The sequence below is a fragment of the Rhynchophorus ferrugineus genome, unplaced genomic scaffold (genome assembly GCF_030347505.1).
Source record: "Rhynchophorus ferrugineus isolate W39M unplaced genomic scaffold, kcgeb_rfMv2 rfM2, whole genome shotgun sequence".
NCBI classification, from domain to species: Eukaryota; Metazoa; Arthropoda; class Insecta; order Coleoptera; family Curculionidae; genus Rhynchophorus; species Rhynchophorus ferrugineus.
Window position 1 is genome coordinate 69,195,358 of NW_027472581.1, and position 18,209 is coordinate 69,213,566.

Here is an 18,209-nt window from a genome sequence, read left to right on the forward strand (position 1 = left end):
TATTGGTATGGTTGGTTTAGTTAGCAATTAATTTATCCCGGTTTTAGAGCCGAGTATAAGTTTAGATCACTAGAAATTATAAGTTATTATAAGTAATTAATATAATAAGTTACTATAAGTTTGGCTGAAATATTGTATTTCAGATATATGTGCAAATAATATTAAAACATTAATTCACGCGCATATTTAATATATTTAATTTCAGAGTTTTTGAGGAAGGATTATGTGGGTTAATTTATCTTACGGATGAGTCAGTGAATCAAAAACAATATTACTTGTCCACCGGCTCAAAAGTTATTAAACGATAAATCCACATTAATCACACATTATCCCCATTATTTAAAATGCTAGAGTAAAAAAATCTGAGAAAAGACCTGCGGTGCAGAATTAAGAAAGAATAATCAAAATAAGACATATCCTATAGAGCCTTAAAACTAAACACAGATGGGTGCAATATTCATTTTATTTTCCGACCCATCCTGGGATTCCGGCTCTAATAATTTTTAAACAATATTTAAACAGAAACTAGTTGATCGATGAAATATTATGGAGAAGCGTTGTTAATTGTTATCATCATCAATTATCAGCTTATTAAATATTAAATTAAATAAATAATTAATATTAAATTATTAATAATAAATATAGGTTTACTAAAAAACACATTACACATTTAATTTAGTTACTATAATATATTAACAGCAAATGTTGAACCAACTATTATTAAATAAAACAAAGTACTTAAAGCCACAGAATGGCACTGAAGACATTTGATCTTACGATGCCGATCGTGATCTGTTCAATGACCCTACTAGTGGAATAGCAGATGTTGAAAACATTTCAATTCCGACATTAAAATATGCAAGTATTTAGTTGCCGACAATCTGCATTGAGCTTAAAACGACAACATACTGGAGCGTTAATCGTAATGCTCTTTGTAAAATAAATTAAAATAAATAAAAAATAACTAAGTATTTTCATCAAAACCTCAGTATTTAACATACCATAGAAAGAAAACTTAAAATAGAAGGTACTCTGCAAAACCATTAGAGAACCAAATAGAAAAATATTACAACTTAATATAAACAACAGCCCGTCTTATGTAACTACAACTATATGAATGTAATATGAGACACAAAAGTGGACTTGATTGAATAAATAATATAATCTGGCTAAAATAATTGTTTTTAATTGAAATAATAAGAATTTTATTCAAAAATATATTTTTTGGTCGGTTTCTTCGGTGTAACAGACGTGACTGGACGCTCCATAAAATTTACTTAAAAAAATTTAAATAAAAATACTATATTATTATTATATAAAAAATTAATCAATCTGTTACATTGGAACGTTAATTTAAAGTAATTATTCAAAACTGAATTTTATTACACAGAATATTCATATTTAATTTTAATAATGTTGTATATATATATAATATAATAAGATCATAACTAGTGACACGAAGATTTTGAACATGTAGTCAGTTTTAGTTGTTTATTTTGAAATTAGCAACACTATCGATATCATATAACTTTTTATGTAATTTCAATAAAAATAAAATTATAATATTTACTAAGAATTGCTTGGAAATATTAAAACAATTTGTTCCATGATTCATGCCATAAATTTTTAAAAAATCGACATTCTCAGAACTTTAATTACGGTTATTTTTAAACAAAAAAAAACTTCACTAAGTTATATTTAATTTATGCGGCGAAAGATTTTTGGATGGAATGTAAATCGACTCTTTCAACGGGATTCACTTATAATGAAGCTTTAGGAGGAACAGACCTTTTTTCAGGAAAGACGCAAACCTAGTAAGACAGACAGAGAGAGAGGGAGGAAGAGAAACGAGAAAGAGGAGCGTTTGAAAAAAAACCAAGCGAAAAAGTTTGCTTTCATTAAAAGTTCTTTTTCGTCCGGGGAGAAGAATGAATTTCGTAAAGCCAGACAAAAATTTATTTGCCGAAGAATTTAAAAAGAATTATTTAACTCGAACTAATTAATTTTGTTTTTAAGATGTTATTTACTTCGGTATTTGCTGTTCTATCTTGTTTCAGAATTCGGCGGTCCTTCATAAAGCTTTCAACCCCCAAAAAGTAAGGTTATAAATAATCAACTAGGTGGGAAATAAAATCGTATAAAAAAACATCAAGTCATTGGGAAAATTTCAGCGATATTTCGATGATTTTAATATATGTAAATTCAGCAAACTCTAGCCCAAACATTTATCAACATATATAACATGAGTAAAAATGAATAATGGAAGCAAACTGTTATGTATTAAACAGCAACAAAAATGATGTACTGGAGCACAGTATGATGACTTCCTTTGACAACGACGCTGCGCATTAGTAAAAGGGGGAAATGAACCAATTAAATTCACTAAATAATAGTAAATTAGGTGGAATAAAGTTAATTCTCATACAAATTAACAAATAAAAAGATCTCACCGTTAAGAACAAATTTCAATGCAATAACATTGTAAAAATAAAGGAGCTTATAGAAATTTTGAAATGGAAAAATAAGTAACGCATTCAACGGCTGAGTAAATGGAAAACATCATGTTATATGTAAAGCTGAACAGATCAGAATCAAGACTAAACTGTAAAATTTTGCATCAAATCGAACAGTAATCCAAGCAAAGCTGACAAAACAAATTCCTTCGATTAATTACCATTACATACAGGTGTGCAGGTTATCAGCAAATTGAAGCGAGTCAAACTGTCCGAACTTGTATGAAGTATGTAAGTGCTGACAACAATAAAAATCAAAGAATGTAAAATAATTCTAGTTAAGTTAAAGAGTAATAACTAATTAAAATATGAAAATGAACTAGAATTGCAAATCAATAAAATACTTTAACATCTACACAAATTAAACACAAAAAATATCTTTATAACGTTTGATCGATAACTAGTCGCACTTAGGTAAAGGTAAAATTACCTATATGCTAGTTTAAAAATTTTAAAAAGTACGTTCGTTTCGAATATCATGAACAAATACTCAAAATACTGTTAAAAACCCATACACCCCCAACCCAAATACATAGTATTGTACAATGTTATATATAAAAATGAATCGCAAAATATGTTCCTAAGCGCATAACTCAACAACGCCTGGACCAATTTGGCCAAATCTTTTTTTAAAATGTTCGTTGAAGTTCAGGGATGGTTTTTACGGCGAGAAAAATTAGAATTATTGCTGGAAAAACCCTAAAAATAGCCCTTTTTGTTTGAATTTGTTTCGTGTATCAGTTGACAATTCATCTGTCATCTGTAACAGACAACTTTTTTTTTTTAAATTTGATATGACTTGAACTCAAATCCTTTTAATCCGTACGAATTGTTTTATTTATTTAAAATTTTTTATTTGTTTAAAATTTAATTCAAATTTTAAATAAATAAAACAATTCGTACGGCTTAAAAGGATTTGAGTTCAAGTCATATCAAATTTAAAAAAAAAAGTTGTCTGTTACAGATGACTTTTGACAGATGACAGATGAATTGTCAAGTGATACACGAAACAAATTCGTATATCGTGTTTTGTGCAGAGTGTTTAGTTAGTTAGTGTTTGTTTAGTTCGTGATTAGTGAAAAAATAATTTATATTTGATATGCCTCCTATAAGACGAAGCAATTTAGGTAGAAGAACCAGAAATGCTATAAACCAAGCTAATTACCGATCTAATCGTACTGCACAAGAACGTGACGACGGAAATGAACGTGAAAGAATTCGGATATCACAAACGCGTGAAGCGCGAGCGCGACATTCAACTAATAATCGCGCAAGTTTGAATCCAGCTGCTTTCAGTTACGATGTGTCAATTGACTACAGTAACTACCAATGTGTTGTTATTGGTTCTATGAACTTGGTTTGCTCACACTGTAAGGCATTAAAATACAAAAACGAAGCCAATGGATTGTGTTGCGCAAATGGTAAAGTGAAATTGATACAATTGGATCCACCACCAGAACCATTGTACTCATTGGTTTCAGGAATAGGAACAGATTCTATACACTTTTTGACACATATTCAACAATATAACAATTGCTTTCAAATGACTTCATTTGGGGCAACAAATGCAGTTCGGGAAAATTTTATGCCAACTTTCAAGGTATGTATTATAGCAGTTACTCATAATTATTTTAGCGAACAAAATTTTCGGTCACCAAAGTTAAGATGTGTTACTAATCTTCAATTTCTTAATAATTACGAAATATATCACTTAGTCATCATATTATATGGTGATTCAGTTTCAGTGACACTTTTATTATATTTTATATTTGATAGATATTAGTTAAAACTAAATATATACTTTTTAAGATCAAATATTATTTAAGTTTGATCATTGACAATCCATTAATTTATACCACACCATAATATTTTTTTTATTTACAGATACAAGGGCAAATATATCACAGAGCAGGTTCACTGTTACCAGTGTCAGATAGCGACAACAAATTCCTGCAAATTTATTTTATGGGCAATTCACCACAAGAAATTGATCTGCGTTGGGCACATAACAATTTAGTAAAAAGGTCTATTGTAGAACAATTACAAACTTTATTTCATCAACACAATCAATTGATTATATTGTTTAAAACTGCCCTGGATCTGATGCCATCCGATAATCACAAAATTGTAATCAGAGCTGATAAAACACCTGCAGGTCAACATACAAGACGTTTTAATGCACCAACTATTGATGAAGTTGCTATCGTTGTAGTTGGAGAAAACTTGGAATCCCGTGATATTGTTTTACATCGTCGGAATTTTCAATTACAACCTATAAAGGAAACACACCGCTCATATGATGCACTGCAATATCCCATTATATTTTGGCAAGGTGAAGATGGCTACGATTTATCAATAAAAATGATAAATCCCATTACAGGTAACTAAAATATTAGTTTAGCTATGGCGATAATATCTCAGTCACTATATTATGTATTTTAATTTTATATTTGAATGTTATTAAAACAAAATCTGTTTACAGGTTCTGAAACCAACAAAAAAGTCAGTTCAATGAACTATTATTCATACCGCCTAATGATTCGGGAAAATGCAGATAATCACATATTGAAATGTCGGCGATTATATCACAAATATGTTGATGACATGTATGTTAAAATTGAAACGGAGAGATTAACATTCATCAGGTTGAATCAAACCAAACTCCGATCTGAAGAGTATATTCACCTTCGAGATGCGATTAATACTGATGGAAATGCACAGAATGTCGGTCGGATGACTATTCTTCCAGCAACATACATCGGAAGCCCTCGGCATATGCACGAATATGCTCAAGATGCCATGTCGTATGTTCGTCATTATGGTACAGCAGATTTGTTCATCACATTTACATGCAATCCGCAATGGATAGAAATTAAGCAGGAGTTATTACCTGGGAAATCATCCATTGATCGTCATGATATTACAGCCAGAGTCTTTAGACAAAAGTTGAAATCTTTAATGAATTTCATCGTAAAACATAATGTGTTTGGTGAGACACGCTGCTGGATGTATTCTGTGGAGTGGCAGAAACGAGGATTGCCACATGCACACATTTTGATTTGGTTGGTTGAAAAGATAAGGCCAAATGAAGTTGATGCAGTGATATCAGCTGAAATCCCTAATGTACAAGTAGATCCTGGATTGCATGAGGTAGTTATCAAAAACATGATACATGGTCCCTGCGGAACTCTTAATCAAAATTCACCGTGTATGATGGATGGTAAATGTTCAAAACGATATCCACGGACATTAATATCGGAAACAATTACTGGTAATGACGGTTATCCATTGTATCGTCGCAGATCGACAGCAGACAATGGAAAATCAACAATTGTCAAATTAAATTAACAAGATATTGAAATAGATAATCGTTGGATTGTTCCATATTCACCCATGTTATCAAAGACATTCAAAGCACACATCAACGTTGAATCTTGCCATTCAGTGAAATCGATTAAATACATTTGCAAATATGTAACCAAAGGGAGTGATATGGCTGTGATTGGAATTGGTGCAGAGAATTCTAATGATGAAGTTACCCAATACCAAATGGGCCGCTATGTCAGTAGTAATGAAGCAGTTTGGCGAATATTTTCTTTTCCTATTCATGAGAGACACCCTTCTGTTGTTCACTTAGCTGTGCATTTAGAAAATGGACAAAGAGTGTATTTTACAGCACAGAACGCAGTACAAAGAGCTGCTCAGCCACCATCTACTACATTAACCAGTTTTTTTGAGACATGCCAAAACGATGATTTCGCACAAACATTGCTATATTCTGAAATGCCAAAATATTATACCTGGAATCAATCCTCAAGGAGATTTATACGACGGAAACAAGGAAAACCAGTTCCAGGATATACAGATGTATATTCCACCGATGCGATTGGCCGGATTTATTCAGTACATCCAAGCAATGATGAATGTTTTTATTTACGACTGCTATTAGTCAATGTACGTGGCCCAACATCATTCCAACAGTTACGAACTGTTGATGGTGAATTGTGTGGATCCTACAGAGAAGCCTGTCAACGTTTGCAATTGCTTGAAAATGACGCTCATTGGGATCAAACTCTCAATGATGCTGTAATATCATCACACACTCATCAAATACGAACATTGTTTTCTATAATCATATCTACATGCTTCCCATCAAACCCAATTGATTTGTGGATGAAGTACAAAGATTATATGTGTGATGATATTTTGTATCAAATACGGAATAGAATGGGAAATCCAAATATACAAATCAGTGAAGAAATTTACAATGAAGCATTGATTTCAATTGAGGACATGTGCTTGATAATGTCAAACAAACTATTAATTCAATTAGGCCTGACCGCGCCCAATCGTCCTATGCATGACGCTTTTAACCAAGAGTTGCATCGAGAAAGACTGTATGATCTCAACGCTTTGAAAGAATAAATTCAAACAAATCTTCCACTGTTAAATGAACAACAGAAGTATGTATTTGAAACTCTTATGAAAGTAACAAATGATGAAACTGGAGGGATTTATTTCTTAGATGCACCTGGTGGTACAGGAAAAACTTTTTTTATTTCATTAATATTAGCAACAATTCGCTCACAAAATAAAATTGCACTTGCACTCGCTTCGTCGGGAATCGCAGCAACTTTGCTTGAAGGTGGTCGAACAGCCCATTCAGCACTAAAATTGCCATTAAATATGCAAAGCAATGAAACTCCAACCTGCAACGTTTCGAAGAACTCTGCAATGGCAAAGGTTTTGCAGCAATGTAAATTGATTGTTTGGGATGAATGCACGATGGCACATAAAAAATCTTTGGAGGCTTTAGACAGAACCTTAAAAGATCTACGTAGCAATAATAACCGATTTGGTGGTGCAATGATTTTATTAGCAGGAGATTTTCGTCAAACATTGCCAGTGATTCCACGATCAACCCCAGCTGATGAACTCAATGCATGTCTAAAGTCCTCCAATTTGTGGAAACATGTTAAAGTACTTCATTTAAGCAAGAATATGCGTGTCGAGTTGCAAAATGACCAATCTGGAAACATATTCTCTAAACAACTCATTGACATTGGTAATGGCAAATTTCCTATAGACATGTTGACGGCTTGCTTTTGCTATGACTATAAACAAGTCCCAGGGGCAATCATTAAGTGTTTGTGGTATTAATCTAGAAAACCCATGTTTCTCACATGGTCAATTGTATGTTGCCTGTTCCCGTGTTGGAAAACCATCAGATTTGTTTATCTATGCGCCAGGTAATCAAACAAAAAACATCGTATACCACAAAGCAATATAATGATAATAATAATAATAATTATGATTCACATGATTAACAATAAAGCGATTACTTACTTTTCAATCCTTATATATGTTTTATTTAATTATTTTTTATTCACAACGCCCTATCACCAGGGTGATGGTTCTGTTCAGGAGAATTTTTTAAAATACGTAGGCACAAAAACTGCCACATTACAAATCTTTTTGACAGGACGAAGTCTGTCGGGTCAGCTAGTGTTATATAAAAATTGAATAATATATATAATTGGAATAGGCTATGAAGGTAAAAAGGTATGTTCAGTTATATTCTTAGATGTAGGACAAGTCTTCCATAAAGTATGGCATGACAGCCTTGTTCATAAGCTGCAGAAAACTTCGCCAAAGCAACACACGGAAGTATTAAAATCTTACATTACAGCCAGAATATGTAGAGTCATGCAAGAAGAAGCCTACTCTACAATAAAAGAAGCTAAACAGACGTAGCACAAAAATGTGTTGGAGCCTATCTACACATGTGATATAACTCATGTTGAAAATATCACGATGGCTACATTTGCCGAGGATATTGCGATTCTTGCTGTCGTATAGCGAAGAAGCTACAGGAAAATTACAACAAGCATAATATGACAATGACAATAACTGATACAAGAGGTCTGGTTACAAAGACCTTCAGGTACCAACTGTCACTATGAGGAGAGACTCCATTCTTATGTGAATATAGAAGTATTACAACTGCTGAATAACATCAGAACTGGACACAAGACTGAACAGAATCAAACCATTGAATCTTAAGTTAAGGTGTATTTACAAATGCAAACATAGATAGTCATCACAGATATATACCTAAGTTATTATAAAGCTAAAATGTAGATTAGTCAGCAACGACTACTAAGTGTAAAAATAAAATTTAGAGAATTATATAAAATCATTACCAAGTATCGTGTCATTATGAAGTGCCACCTTTCAGCTGCACTGGGCTCAAAATATCAAGTGAACAAAATGCTCTTAGGAGCTATGCAACCAAAATGAAAAGAATTTCTTACGCCGTTATGTGACAATAGATGACATATTAATTTAGTACTAAGCAGCTGCTGAATACTTTTTGAGTGACCTATGTTAAGAAACGACAACTCAAATCTCGATAACCAAACTTCTATATATATATATATATATATATATATATATATATATATATATATATATATAGAAGATTTTATTATTTGGAACTAAATTTATAAAGATCTGTCTATCTGTGCCTGCCTCTAAAACAAATATTTACGAAAAACATCTGGCTATATCTCTCTTTAATACTAAAATACATCTACAAATATTACCAAATAACATACAATATACGATTGTTGAGTAACATTTTGCACTTTTACATAAATATGTATGTGATAACTCTCGATATCTTATGTTTACGACACGTCAATCATGCTCATACTCCGATAAAAAAAAACACTTTTCCTGCAAAACACTGATAAGTTTATTTTTAAATCGTCTGTTTTTATTCCGAGTTATTACCTTGGCGAGGAGCCGTTTCATTTAATTCAGTCCAATCTTCATTTCACGTGCGTCTGGGCGAAATAAAAGTATATTTCCCCATTTCTATGCATCTCCTGGACTGGCCCAAGGAAAAGGACCGACCTGGAACGTATGGTGGGGGAGCGTTCCGAGGGAAAATTACCGACATTTTAAACGAGCCTGCACCTGAATGCAGGAGAGTAAAAGAGAAATGTGTCGCGATAATATCTGGAAGTTTAGCGGTGGAAGTCTGAGTGGCTGCCGTCGTAAAATTCCGCCGAAACTTTTAAAAGACTTTGATTGCTGAGAAAATATATTTTTCAATTGAAAAAGTTTTATGGTCTGTCTGTGTGTTTCATCTTCCGATGTCAAGCGGAGTACCAATAAAATCCATGACCATTGTTAGAAACGTGTAGATAATATGCGAAAATAACCAATGAAAAATTACTTAATTTAATATAGCAAAATATGTATTTTAAGACATCATCTCATTTAAATTGGGAAGAAGTACTGATTATTTACAGAAAAATTAGGTAAAAAAATATTAAAAAGAGTCACTTACACATTAATATTAGTGTTACTTCAAAATGTTACATTTATTAAACAATGTAATATATGATTTAAATTTATAATGCATACTTATCTTCTAAAATGAAGATTGAAGATGTATTGCGTAGGAATCCAGAGAATATATGAGCAACTACCACATTAGAGCAACAACCAAATAATAAAAGAACATAACATATGTTGAAAAACGTACCACTCTCATACATTAACATTGATATAATGGAACTCATTTAACAATGTAATATTCAAACGCATAGTCACCAACCAAAGCGAGTTTTAAACCAACCAACCAACGAGTATAAGCAAAGGGAAATGCAGTTATTAGAAAAAGCAGAAAAAAATTATCTAATTAAATGGAAGTAAGAAACAAGGGATTGTTTTAGCAAGCAGTCAGTTTTGCATCATTGCCCTGAAATTATATATAATAGTTGGCAATAATTCATTCAAATATATTAATAATAACAGCTACAGTGTCTGTTCCTGAGATCAATAAAGAATTCATAAGTAAATCAATTGGATCCAAAATAAATAAAATTAAAAATGTTTCCTATTGAATTTAGTAGACATAAACACCAAAAACAAATGATTACAACCTAAGGGTAAATTTATAAAAGGGGAATATTTCAAGGTAATATTTGAATTTTTAATATTCTACAAGTAATATGTAAAGTTTTTGATAAAAAATACCTTTATATAGAGATATTTTAACTTTAAATATATGGTTTATCCATAATTAAATATTATATTTTATGAACACCTGCCAAGTTGGACAGATCAAAACAATCCCAAAATAATTTTATTCCTATTGGGCTACTGTATACCGACTATTAAGTCCCTTAATTAAAAACCGTTATTCATATATATTTCTTAGTGCCGGGACAATTAAAAGAACAATATTTTATTAGGAGAATTTGGAGGGAAGTGTGTATAAGACAAGACCGTAAAAGCACACCTGCACATTTTTCAAAAAAGCCGACATTTAGTGGCAATACACAGACTTTTTGATGTATTAATTCTATATTTCCAAGTTCAGCAGCCTAACAACAACATTATAGTCTTCTTATAAAAACATAATATATTTATTCATGGGCATTCATATTTTAAAGCATGTTTAGGGCATCTATAGCTTGAAAAGTTTGTGCATATTAATTTTAAAACTGAGGAATCATGATATTTGCAAAAACATAAATTCTAAAATTATTGACACTCTTTTATAGCCTTTAGTGAAATTTATATTTAAGGTGTAGTTAGTTAATAATTTAGCATTTAATAATGTTTTCCTAGAATATAATATTCATAACTTTAAGTTTAAAATTTGATTTAAAAAACTATCGATTTTTCACCAAAAATACTTAAATAATCACAAGTAACTACAACCATAAGATACAATTAATTATATTAGTTGAATGGCCAGTTCTAGCCGTTGTCAATAGATAAACAGTTCATATTTTGAAAAATATACGAGCTGACACCCACCCGCTTCGCTGATCGCAGGATAAAAGTTGTATGCAAAATATGGATAAAATCTTTAATTTCAAAATAATGAAGATGATTTAAAATTTGAATGGACTGATGTAGATATGATGCAAGTATTACTTATTAGAAAGTAATATTAGTACAAGATTAGAAACTTGGAATTGAAGTATTTACACGTTTTACTTAGAGATGTCATTTAAAAACTAATGCTTGTTTACAAATCGTACTGAGAACATATCATGATATAGGAGATAATTCAAAGGAGTACGGCTCAATAATCAATACTATTGCATATTTCTAAATATTCGTCGTTCTATTTTAAATCATTACCCAAAATATAGGACAACCAATTTCCCACAATTAAAATTGTATCCATTGTATAATCAGTAACTTTGATATCTTGAATTGAATGTTCTGAAGTTATATGCGTACATACATTTCGGTGATATTTGAATGATCATTTTTATTAGTCTTGAAAACTAACGACTGAAAATAGACGATAGTCGCAAAACAGTCGATGGTCAAAATACTATCGATTGAAAATAGTAATTACTATCTCAGCCAAATGCAAGTTTCGACTGTATGTCTACTCCTGATAACAGACGGAGGTGTACTAATTCCTTCTAGTATTAATTTTGAGAGAAGGAAGGATGGATATATTTGTTTGATTATCAGTGCTTGTCAAATCAGTTCATTTTAAATAATTTTAAATTGGCAAATGGCAGTGTAAAAAAAGGAAAGGAATTATAATACCAAATATACTTCATCGTATTTTAATATTATTAAAGTAACAATGACATAATATAACAAAAGTAATTAGTTTATTTCTATTTCATTCCAACATAGTCTTACAAATTTTATTTTCAACTAAAAACAGGCCGTAGGTTTACATATTTCTTTTCGAACTTTCTTTGGGGAAGAAAATAGATAATTGCTGGAATCTATTACATTCAAAATAACAGTTTCATTTTGAATGATGTACGAGGAATGGGGTATCGCATCCTTCTTAAATATAATAATAATTTTATTTATCGTTAATCAGCAATATTTTGAGATTTATTCCTTGAAACTTGAGTGACGCTTTATCATTCAAAAAATTTTAACAAACATAGAGAAACTTAAAAATCTGAAAAAGATAATCACAAAAAGACCTAACAGTGGTTAAGAAGGAATAAATCCACTCAAAATTAATGTACAATTATTCACTATTTATCAACCAAAATGTTGTTCCTATTACTCTATTACTTTAATAAATAATCTTGAAAAATAGAGTTCCAAAATGCTGCAATATTAATGCAAAATATATTGTTATTTACAATGACACTACATAAAAAACAAACCATATATATTACACATACATAAATTCGGCACATTATTTTCAAGATCGCGGTTAGGACGGACGAAATTAATAGGATCGAAAATAGTGACTGAAACAGTCGATAATAAAAAGTAATCAGTTACGTTTTCAATGGATAGCTTTCAAGGCTAAGTATTATATATATATAGATAACCAACAGTACATATCCAACATACAGATGTACATTATAAACCACACAATACCGCACTATTCATTAAATTAGAACATCAAAATAGTAGTAATAAAGTAGCAAATAATATAAAATAGTAATGATGAAGCAAAAACTTACCGAATTCTCTCGGGTAAGTCGACCTTGGTTTTCTTCTTTGAATGGGCTCCGTGTACCGGGGATACGCTGGGTTCGGAACCAGAAGCCGGTGGCGAGCTACTGCCCGAGCTGGAGCAGGACAAACTGCCGGTTCTGTTGCGCCCGTCTATAATCTGGGTGACGGGGCCGATGGTCAAGGAAGGCTTAGAGTTACGATTACGCCTTTTCTTCTTCTTAGAATTGGTCGTATCGACTTCCTCAATGCGGCCGAAGATGTTCGAAGTGGGCGGTGGCGGCATCCAGTCTAGGTCTTTCTTAAGGTGACCGCGACCACATCTAAATAAGCGGACCGATTAATACCGGTTGAGATTAATTATGACAGCAGAGATAAACTCACTTGCAGCCGCATGCCTTGTATGCCAGATCATAGCCTTTCTTGGTCCACAAATTCTGATGGCGTTGTCTCTCGGACCAGGACCGCGCACGACCGCAAGTTTTGAGATAAGCTAAAACACCTTGTTCCCATTGTTCGAAACACTCACGGTGCATGTATCTTCCGGCAGTACAAACATCATTATTGCAGGTGACCTAATCGAAAAGAAAATAAAATAGATGTGAAGATACAAAGGCAAAAATATTGGACAAAAAACTGCCACGTACAGAACATCACCTGTTAAAAGACTTGAGTAAAAAACACTTTAAATATTATGGCAACTTTCAAGAAAAATAACAATATACGCCTGTTTGTTTAGCGCAGTGGTCAAGACGAGAGGACGATCATTCAACTATAGCGATAGCCGCAGGTTCAAATACTGCTGGAGCAAGGTCGTGTAAATTTCAGTTTGTTTGTCTTTAATTATAGTTGTCCTTAGAGCAAAAGTGCAAAATAAGGGAAATTATCTCAGTCACAACTAGACTGTAAAATATAACAAAAATATTGCATATAACTTTTCTTAATGATTTAGTCTGAATCTAAACCACGCCATTAAACATACCGACTGACAAGTGACCAATCTGACGCCCATCTGGTCATGTAAAGCCAGTGTTAGTACATTTTTTTGTATAACATAAAGAAACGCAAAGCAACTTAATTAGAAATATCATTTAATACTAGGGGCCACCATCACATCGCCTCTGCTAATGCAGTCGCAGAACTAGCAGGGTATAATTTATAATACTTAATAAACCACAGAATACAAGAAATATTATACATTAAAATAAAAAAATATGATAATAGAAACAGTAATTAGACACCCAAAAATTTCAAAGAAATGTGGAGACTAAACCAGAAGAACAATAATTAATAAGAAAGCGATATTGGATAGCAAATAAATGGTAATTACTCTTAGATAAAGTATTCATTAAAATACGAACAAAACAAATAACTTTACATACCATAATAACCACATGGAAAAGAACGGTAAAATTAATTAGTATTCAAACAATGCAAACATTTTACGTAGAACAACTAAATAATCGTAACAAGATGTTTCAGAAAGAAGCTGGTAGAAGTTTTCTATGTTTAGGTATATGACTTAATATTTATATATTAAACATTGACATTATAATAAAAAACTATATCTACAATTACTGAAACTAAACTAACGAATTCGTAGAACATTTCATCAGAATTATTCATTCATGAAGCAGATAATCCCCATATGATGCAAATATATAAAACAATCAATATATACTCAAAATGATGCCTGTATAAATGATTTAGCATATATATTAATTCTTTATTTATATATTTAATTCATTCTAAATAAAACTATTTATATGTAAATACGAAGCGAGAATAAATTTGAATAAATTAACATGACACTGGTCCAAAACACAACATTAAAACATCAAAATTAATACGTCAAAACTTGTAAGGAAGAAACAAATGGGATCTGATTCTGTCAAAAAAACAATAAATTGTAGTATAGTTTGGGAGTAATATAAAGCAAAGTACAGTGGTTATTATAAAAGAATGTATCCAAAATTGTGTAAACAACTAATAGTTTTACTTTATAGATAAGAAGACTGTCAAGGAAATTAGAATAAGCTATAGATAATATTAATCATTAATGTTGTCAAAATTTCAAAGTATTAAATATTAAAATCGTGAGAACATAAAAGAAGAAATAATCTAAAATAAAGCAATAGTAAAAGTAATAATTACTTCTATGTACATAATTAATATTTGCCGCGTTATTATTAGTTGGGAAGAATAAAATGGGTTGTACGTACGTGAATTACTGTAGAGATTACATTAAAATACTGGATGTAAACTTAGGTGCATTGCAATACGAAAAATTAAAGAAGACGTAAAAATACAAAGAACGTAATTCCAATTCGTTGAATTCCACTGGTGGCTTCGCGGTAGTGTGTTTACAGTAAGATAAAAAAACAATTTATAGAGTTTTGTTAACAGCAGCGGCTTGATAAGGAATGCACCGTGTGAAATGTGAATTTTGTTATGTATGAACTAATGAGATTTGTTTTTTCAAAAAAGTTTTGATATACTGTAATTATATTATTAGTTATTGATTTTAAATTATTACTAACTGTATACTAAATAGTGGATATAAAATTAAAATATTATACCTGATCGTACAAACTACACACTATAAACACCGAAATCACTAATATAACACTTTGATCATTTGATAATGATACTGCACAGTAGGTTATAACTCTAGTAATATAGGGAAAGGGAATGGTTAATTCTTACAGATAATTTATTTATTAATTTCAGAAAACAAATCATGAATAGTAAAATGTAGCGGAGTGAGAGGAGAGGTAAGGTAAGCATAAACGCCGGCTTCACGGACATAAACAAGCCTGACCTTGAACTTGTACAAGCTACTTCTGGTATTTATCTACTAACCCTGACGGTGTCACGTAGATCGTCCAGGGCTATAGCCATGGGGTCTTGAACGGGATTGGATCCAAGCCGTTGCTGGGCCCGCAGACAATCTCCGGAGGGTACACAGCACCTGGTGTACCCCAGTCCGTCTAGGCCTCCGACGACGACGTGGTCCATGGCGTGAACGCGACGCGGTGCCATCGGCGTGGACGCGACGAAACACAAGGACCTGGCGGCCACGAACGTGGTTCTGCTGGTACTAGGGCTGACTCCTGTTGTGGGCGGGGGGAAGCTGGGGGGTTGGCGGCGGTGCTTTAGTGTGCTGCTGAGCTCGAGCTGTACAAACGACACGCGCGTCTTGCTTCCAGGCCTCTACGAAGCCTACTGGTTGGCGCGGTGCGTGCGGATCCTTCGCGTGGCCGTCGACGACGACGAGAAAGCGAAAGGAGGGGGGTCACTTTCGGTTTCGGTGGCGCCGAAACGTGCGCCGGTTTCACTCTCGGAGGCCCTGACCGGAGCAGAGCGTCGCGATGCACCCCGGATCGGCAGCGGTGGGGATGGTGCAGCGACGATGACGGCCGCCGCGGTGGGGGTGGCGATGCTTTCGCGTTCGTTTTTCAGTTTTCATAAGGAATAAAACGACAGTTGGGGTTCGTGCCGTTTTGTTTTGTTTTAAATTGACGGATACCGATACGTTCATTTATTCTTGAGAGGAAGTTCTCTCAATATTTTTTATTAGCATAAATTGAATTAAAAAAAACACAAACAGGTTTGGAAAAAATAGTAGATGGCCGTACCATCATGATTCTGAATGAAAAGAAAAGGATAAATTGTAGAGAGCACCCTTTCCTCGACTCAAGAAAGTGTTAATGTCAGCTTTTCGGGATACAAAAATAATTTTAATTGTGGATTACCTCAAAACTCCTGAAATAATAAACTCAGATTGTATACTTTTCGACCAATTAGATAGAGACATTATGAAATGTGAAGCAATTACCACTTTACAGAAAAAATAATTAATTCCCATCAACTAACCTAAAATTTCTCTTTACATCTAGGGGGACCTAATTTAGGACCTTCTTGTCTAATAATGTCTATATATTAACACTTGTTTTTTCTATCAAATGCATGCCACTACTGACAATCAATTGGTTTGATTCTTTTAATTATGTACCCTGTTCTGGCGTTATCTAAGAATTGCAATACTTCGATGTTGTTGTTCTCCTTACAATGCTTTTAATTTCCAGAGAGACAATCCATATCTAGAAGTATAGAAGTAATCAGCCCTATACAAATTCTTCTCAGGACTTTCTTCTTGAAAACTTGCATTACATTTACATTGCTTTGTACGCAACATCCCAATAATTGAATTTCGTGGGTTCCTATAGGTATTAATACTTGCTTGAATAGTAATAATTTATTATATACCACTTTATATATTATATATCATTGTGATTTTCTCCCAGTTAGCTAATATATTTTCCTATATTTGAACTCTAGTTATTTAATTTTCTTTTTTACATGCCCCGTCAAGCAAAATTCTGTATCAAGATTCTATATCATTTTATATCATTCCGACATACTTTCCGGCTATTGTTTTAGTGAAATTTAGTGACAAAAATGATTCCGAGATAATTAGTGTTATTGCAGTATATAAAGATAAAAATATTTATTGTTATTGGTGCTTGTGCGGTCTGATTATAGATAAAAAAACATGCTCTGAAAGTAAATCTATTCATTAATTTTTATTTTCCAGGCCCGGGTCCAACTATTTATATTGTAATTTTCGTGTTGTTTTTTTTTCAGATTACTTCTTCGTTAGTCTCCGTTAGCAAGGATAGCAATGATCGAAGCATCATCAGCAAATGTAGCCATCTTTATATTTTAAATTTGTACTATATCCCATGTGTAAAATAGGTAAAGAATTGGCTTCAATACACTATTATGGTACACTTGCTTTAGACTTTTTTTAAAATTGTAGAGTAGGCTTCCTCTTGTTAGCCTTTAAACATTCTGGTGTTTTTCGGTAAAACTTTTCGTAGCTTATGATCGAAGAACTTATTGAGCAACGTAATATATTAACAAAAGTATCATAATATACGCTGCTATGCCTTAATGACGAAAACTCGGTTTGGAAAGAATAAAACTGCAATTATATTACCGAGAAATTGATTGATAAAATATTTTTTTTTATAATTATTATAACAGATTTAACTGTAGTAATAACAAAATTTTACCATTATCAAAAGGGCTTATAAATAAATATGATTTTTTAGAGTTGAATATTACCGTAATATATAAACGTATTTAAAACGATTAATTACTTATTTATTGAGTAAACAATACTAAAAATGTACATGTTGTCACGTACGTGATTGA

The 18,209-nt window shown here is 32.3% G+C and overlaps 2 protein-coding genes across 3 annotated transcripts in view; one reads left to right on the forward strand and one right to left on the reverse strand.

The window, feature by feature from the left end:
- The window catches only part of heca (hdc homolog, cell cycle regulator), a 285,257-nt gene extending 269,113 nt beyond the window's left edge, over positions 1–16,144 (reverse strand). The window contains exons 1-3 of the mRNA XM_076396217.1: positions 15,852–16,144; positions 13,374–13,564; positions 12,998–13,312 (exon numbers count right to left, since the gene is read on the reverse strand). Of these exons, the coding sequence (XP_076252332.1) occupies positions 12,998–13,312; positions 13,374–13,564; positions 15,852–16,031 (686 nt within the window). The 5' untranslated portion in view covers positions 16,032–16,144. The remainder of the gene's footprint in view (positions 1–12,997; positions 13,313–13,373; positions 13,565–15,851) is intronic.
- LOC143191293 (uncharacterized) lies at positions 3,577–5,863 on the forward strand. 2 transcript variants are annotated; one of them, XM_076396215.1, is made up of 4 exons: positions 3,577–3,934; positions 3,995–4,113; positions 4,398–4,893; positions 4,996–5,863. In XM_076396215.1, exons 1-4 carry the CDS (start codon positions 3,613–3,615, stop codon positions 5,859–5,861), a joined length of 1,803 nt encoding a protein of 600 aa, XP_076252330.1. In that variant the 5' UTR covers positions 3,577–3,612; the 3' UTR covers positions 5,862–5,863. The 2 variants fall into 2 exon arrangements, with proteins under 2 accessions (XP_076252330.1, XP_076252331.1); XM_076396216.1 differs by having other exon boundaries at positions 3,584–3,934; positions 4,001–4,113.
- Positions 16,145–18,209: the final 2,065 nt, after the last annotated feature.

What these genes read in the sequence shown, in the direction of transcription:
- LOC143191293 (XM_076396215.1), top strand. Translation starts at nt 3,613, where the DNA reads ATGCCTCCTATAAGACGAAGCAATTTAGGTAGAAGAACCAGAAATGCT. An exon ending in TGGATTGTGTTGCGCAAATG is followed by an intron (nt 3,935 to 3,994) that starts GTAAAGTGAAAT and finishes CATTGGTTTCAG; the next exon opens with GAATAGGAACAGATTCTATA. An exon ending in AATGATAAATCCCATTACAG is followed by an intron (nt 4,894 to 4,995) that starts GTAACTAAAATA and finishes ATCTGTTTACAG; the next exon opens with GTTCTGAAACCAACAAAAAA.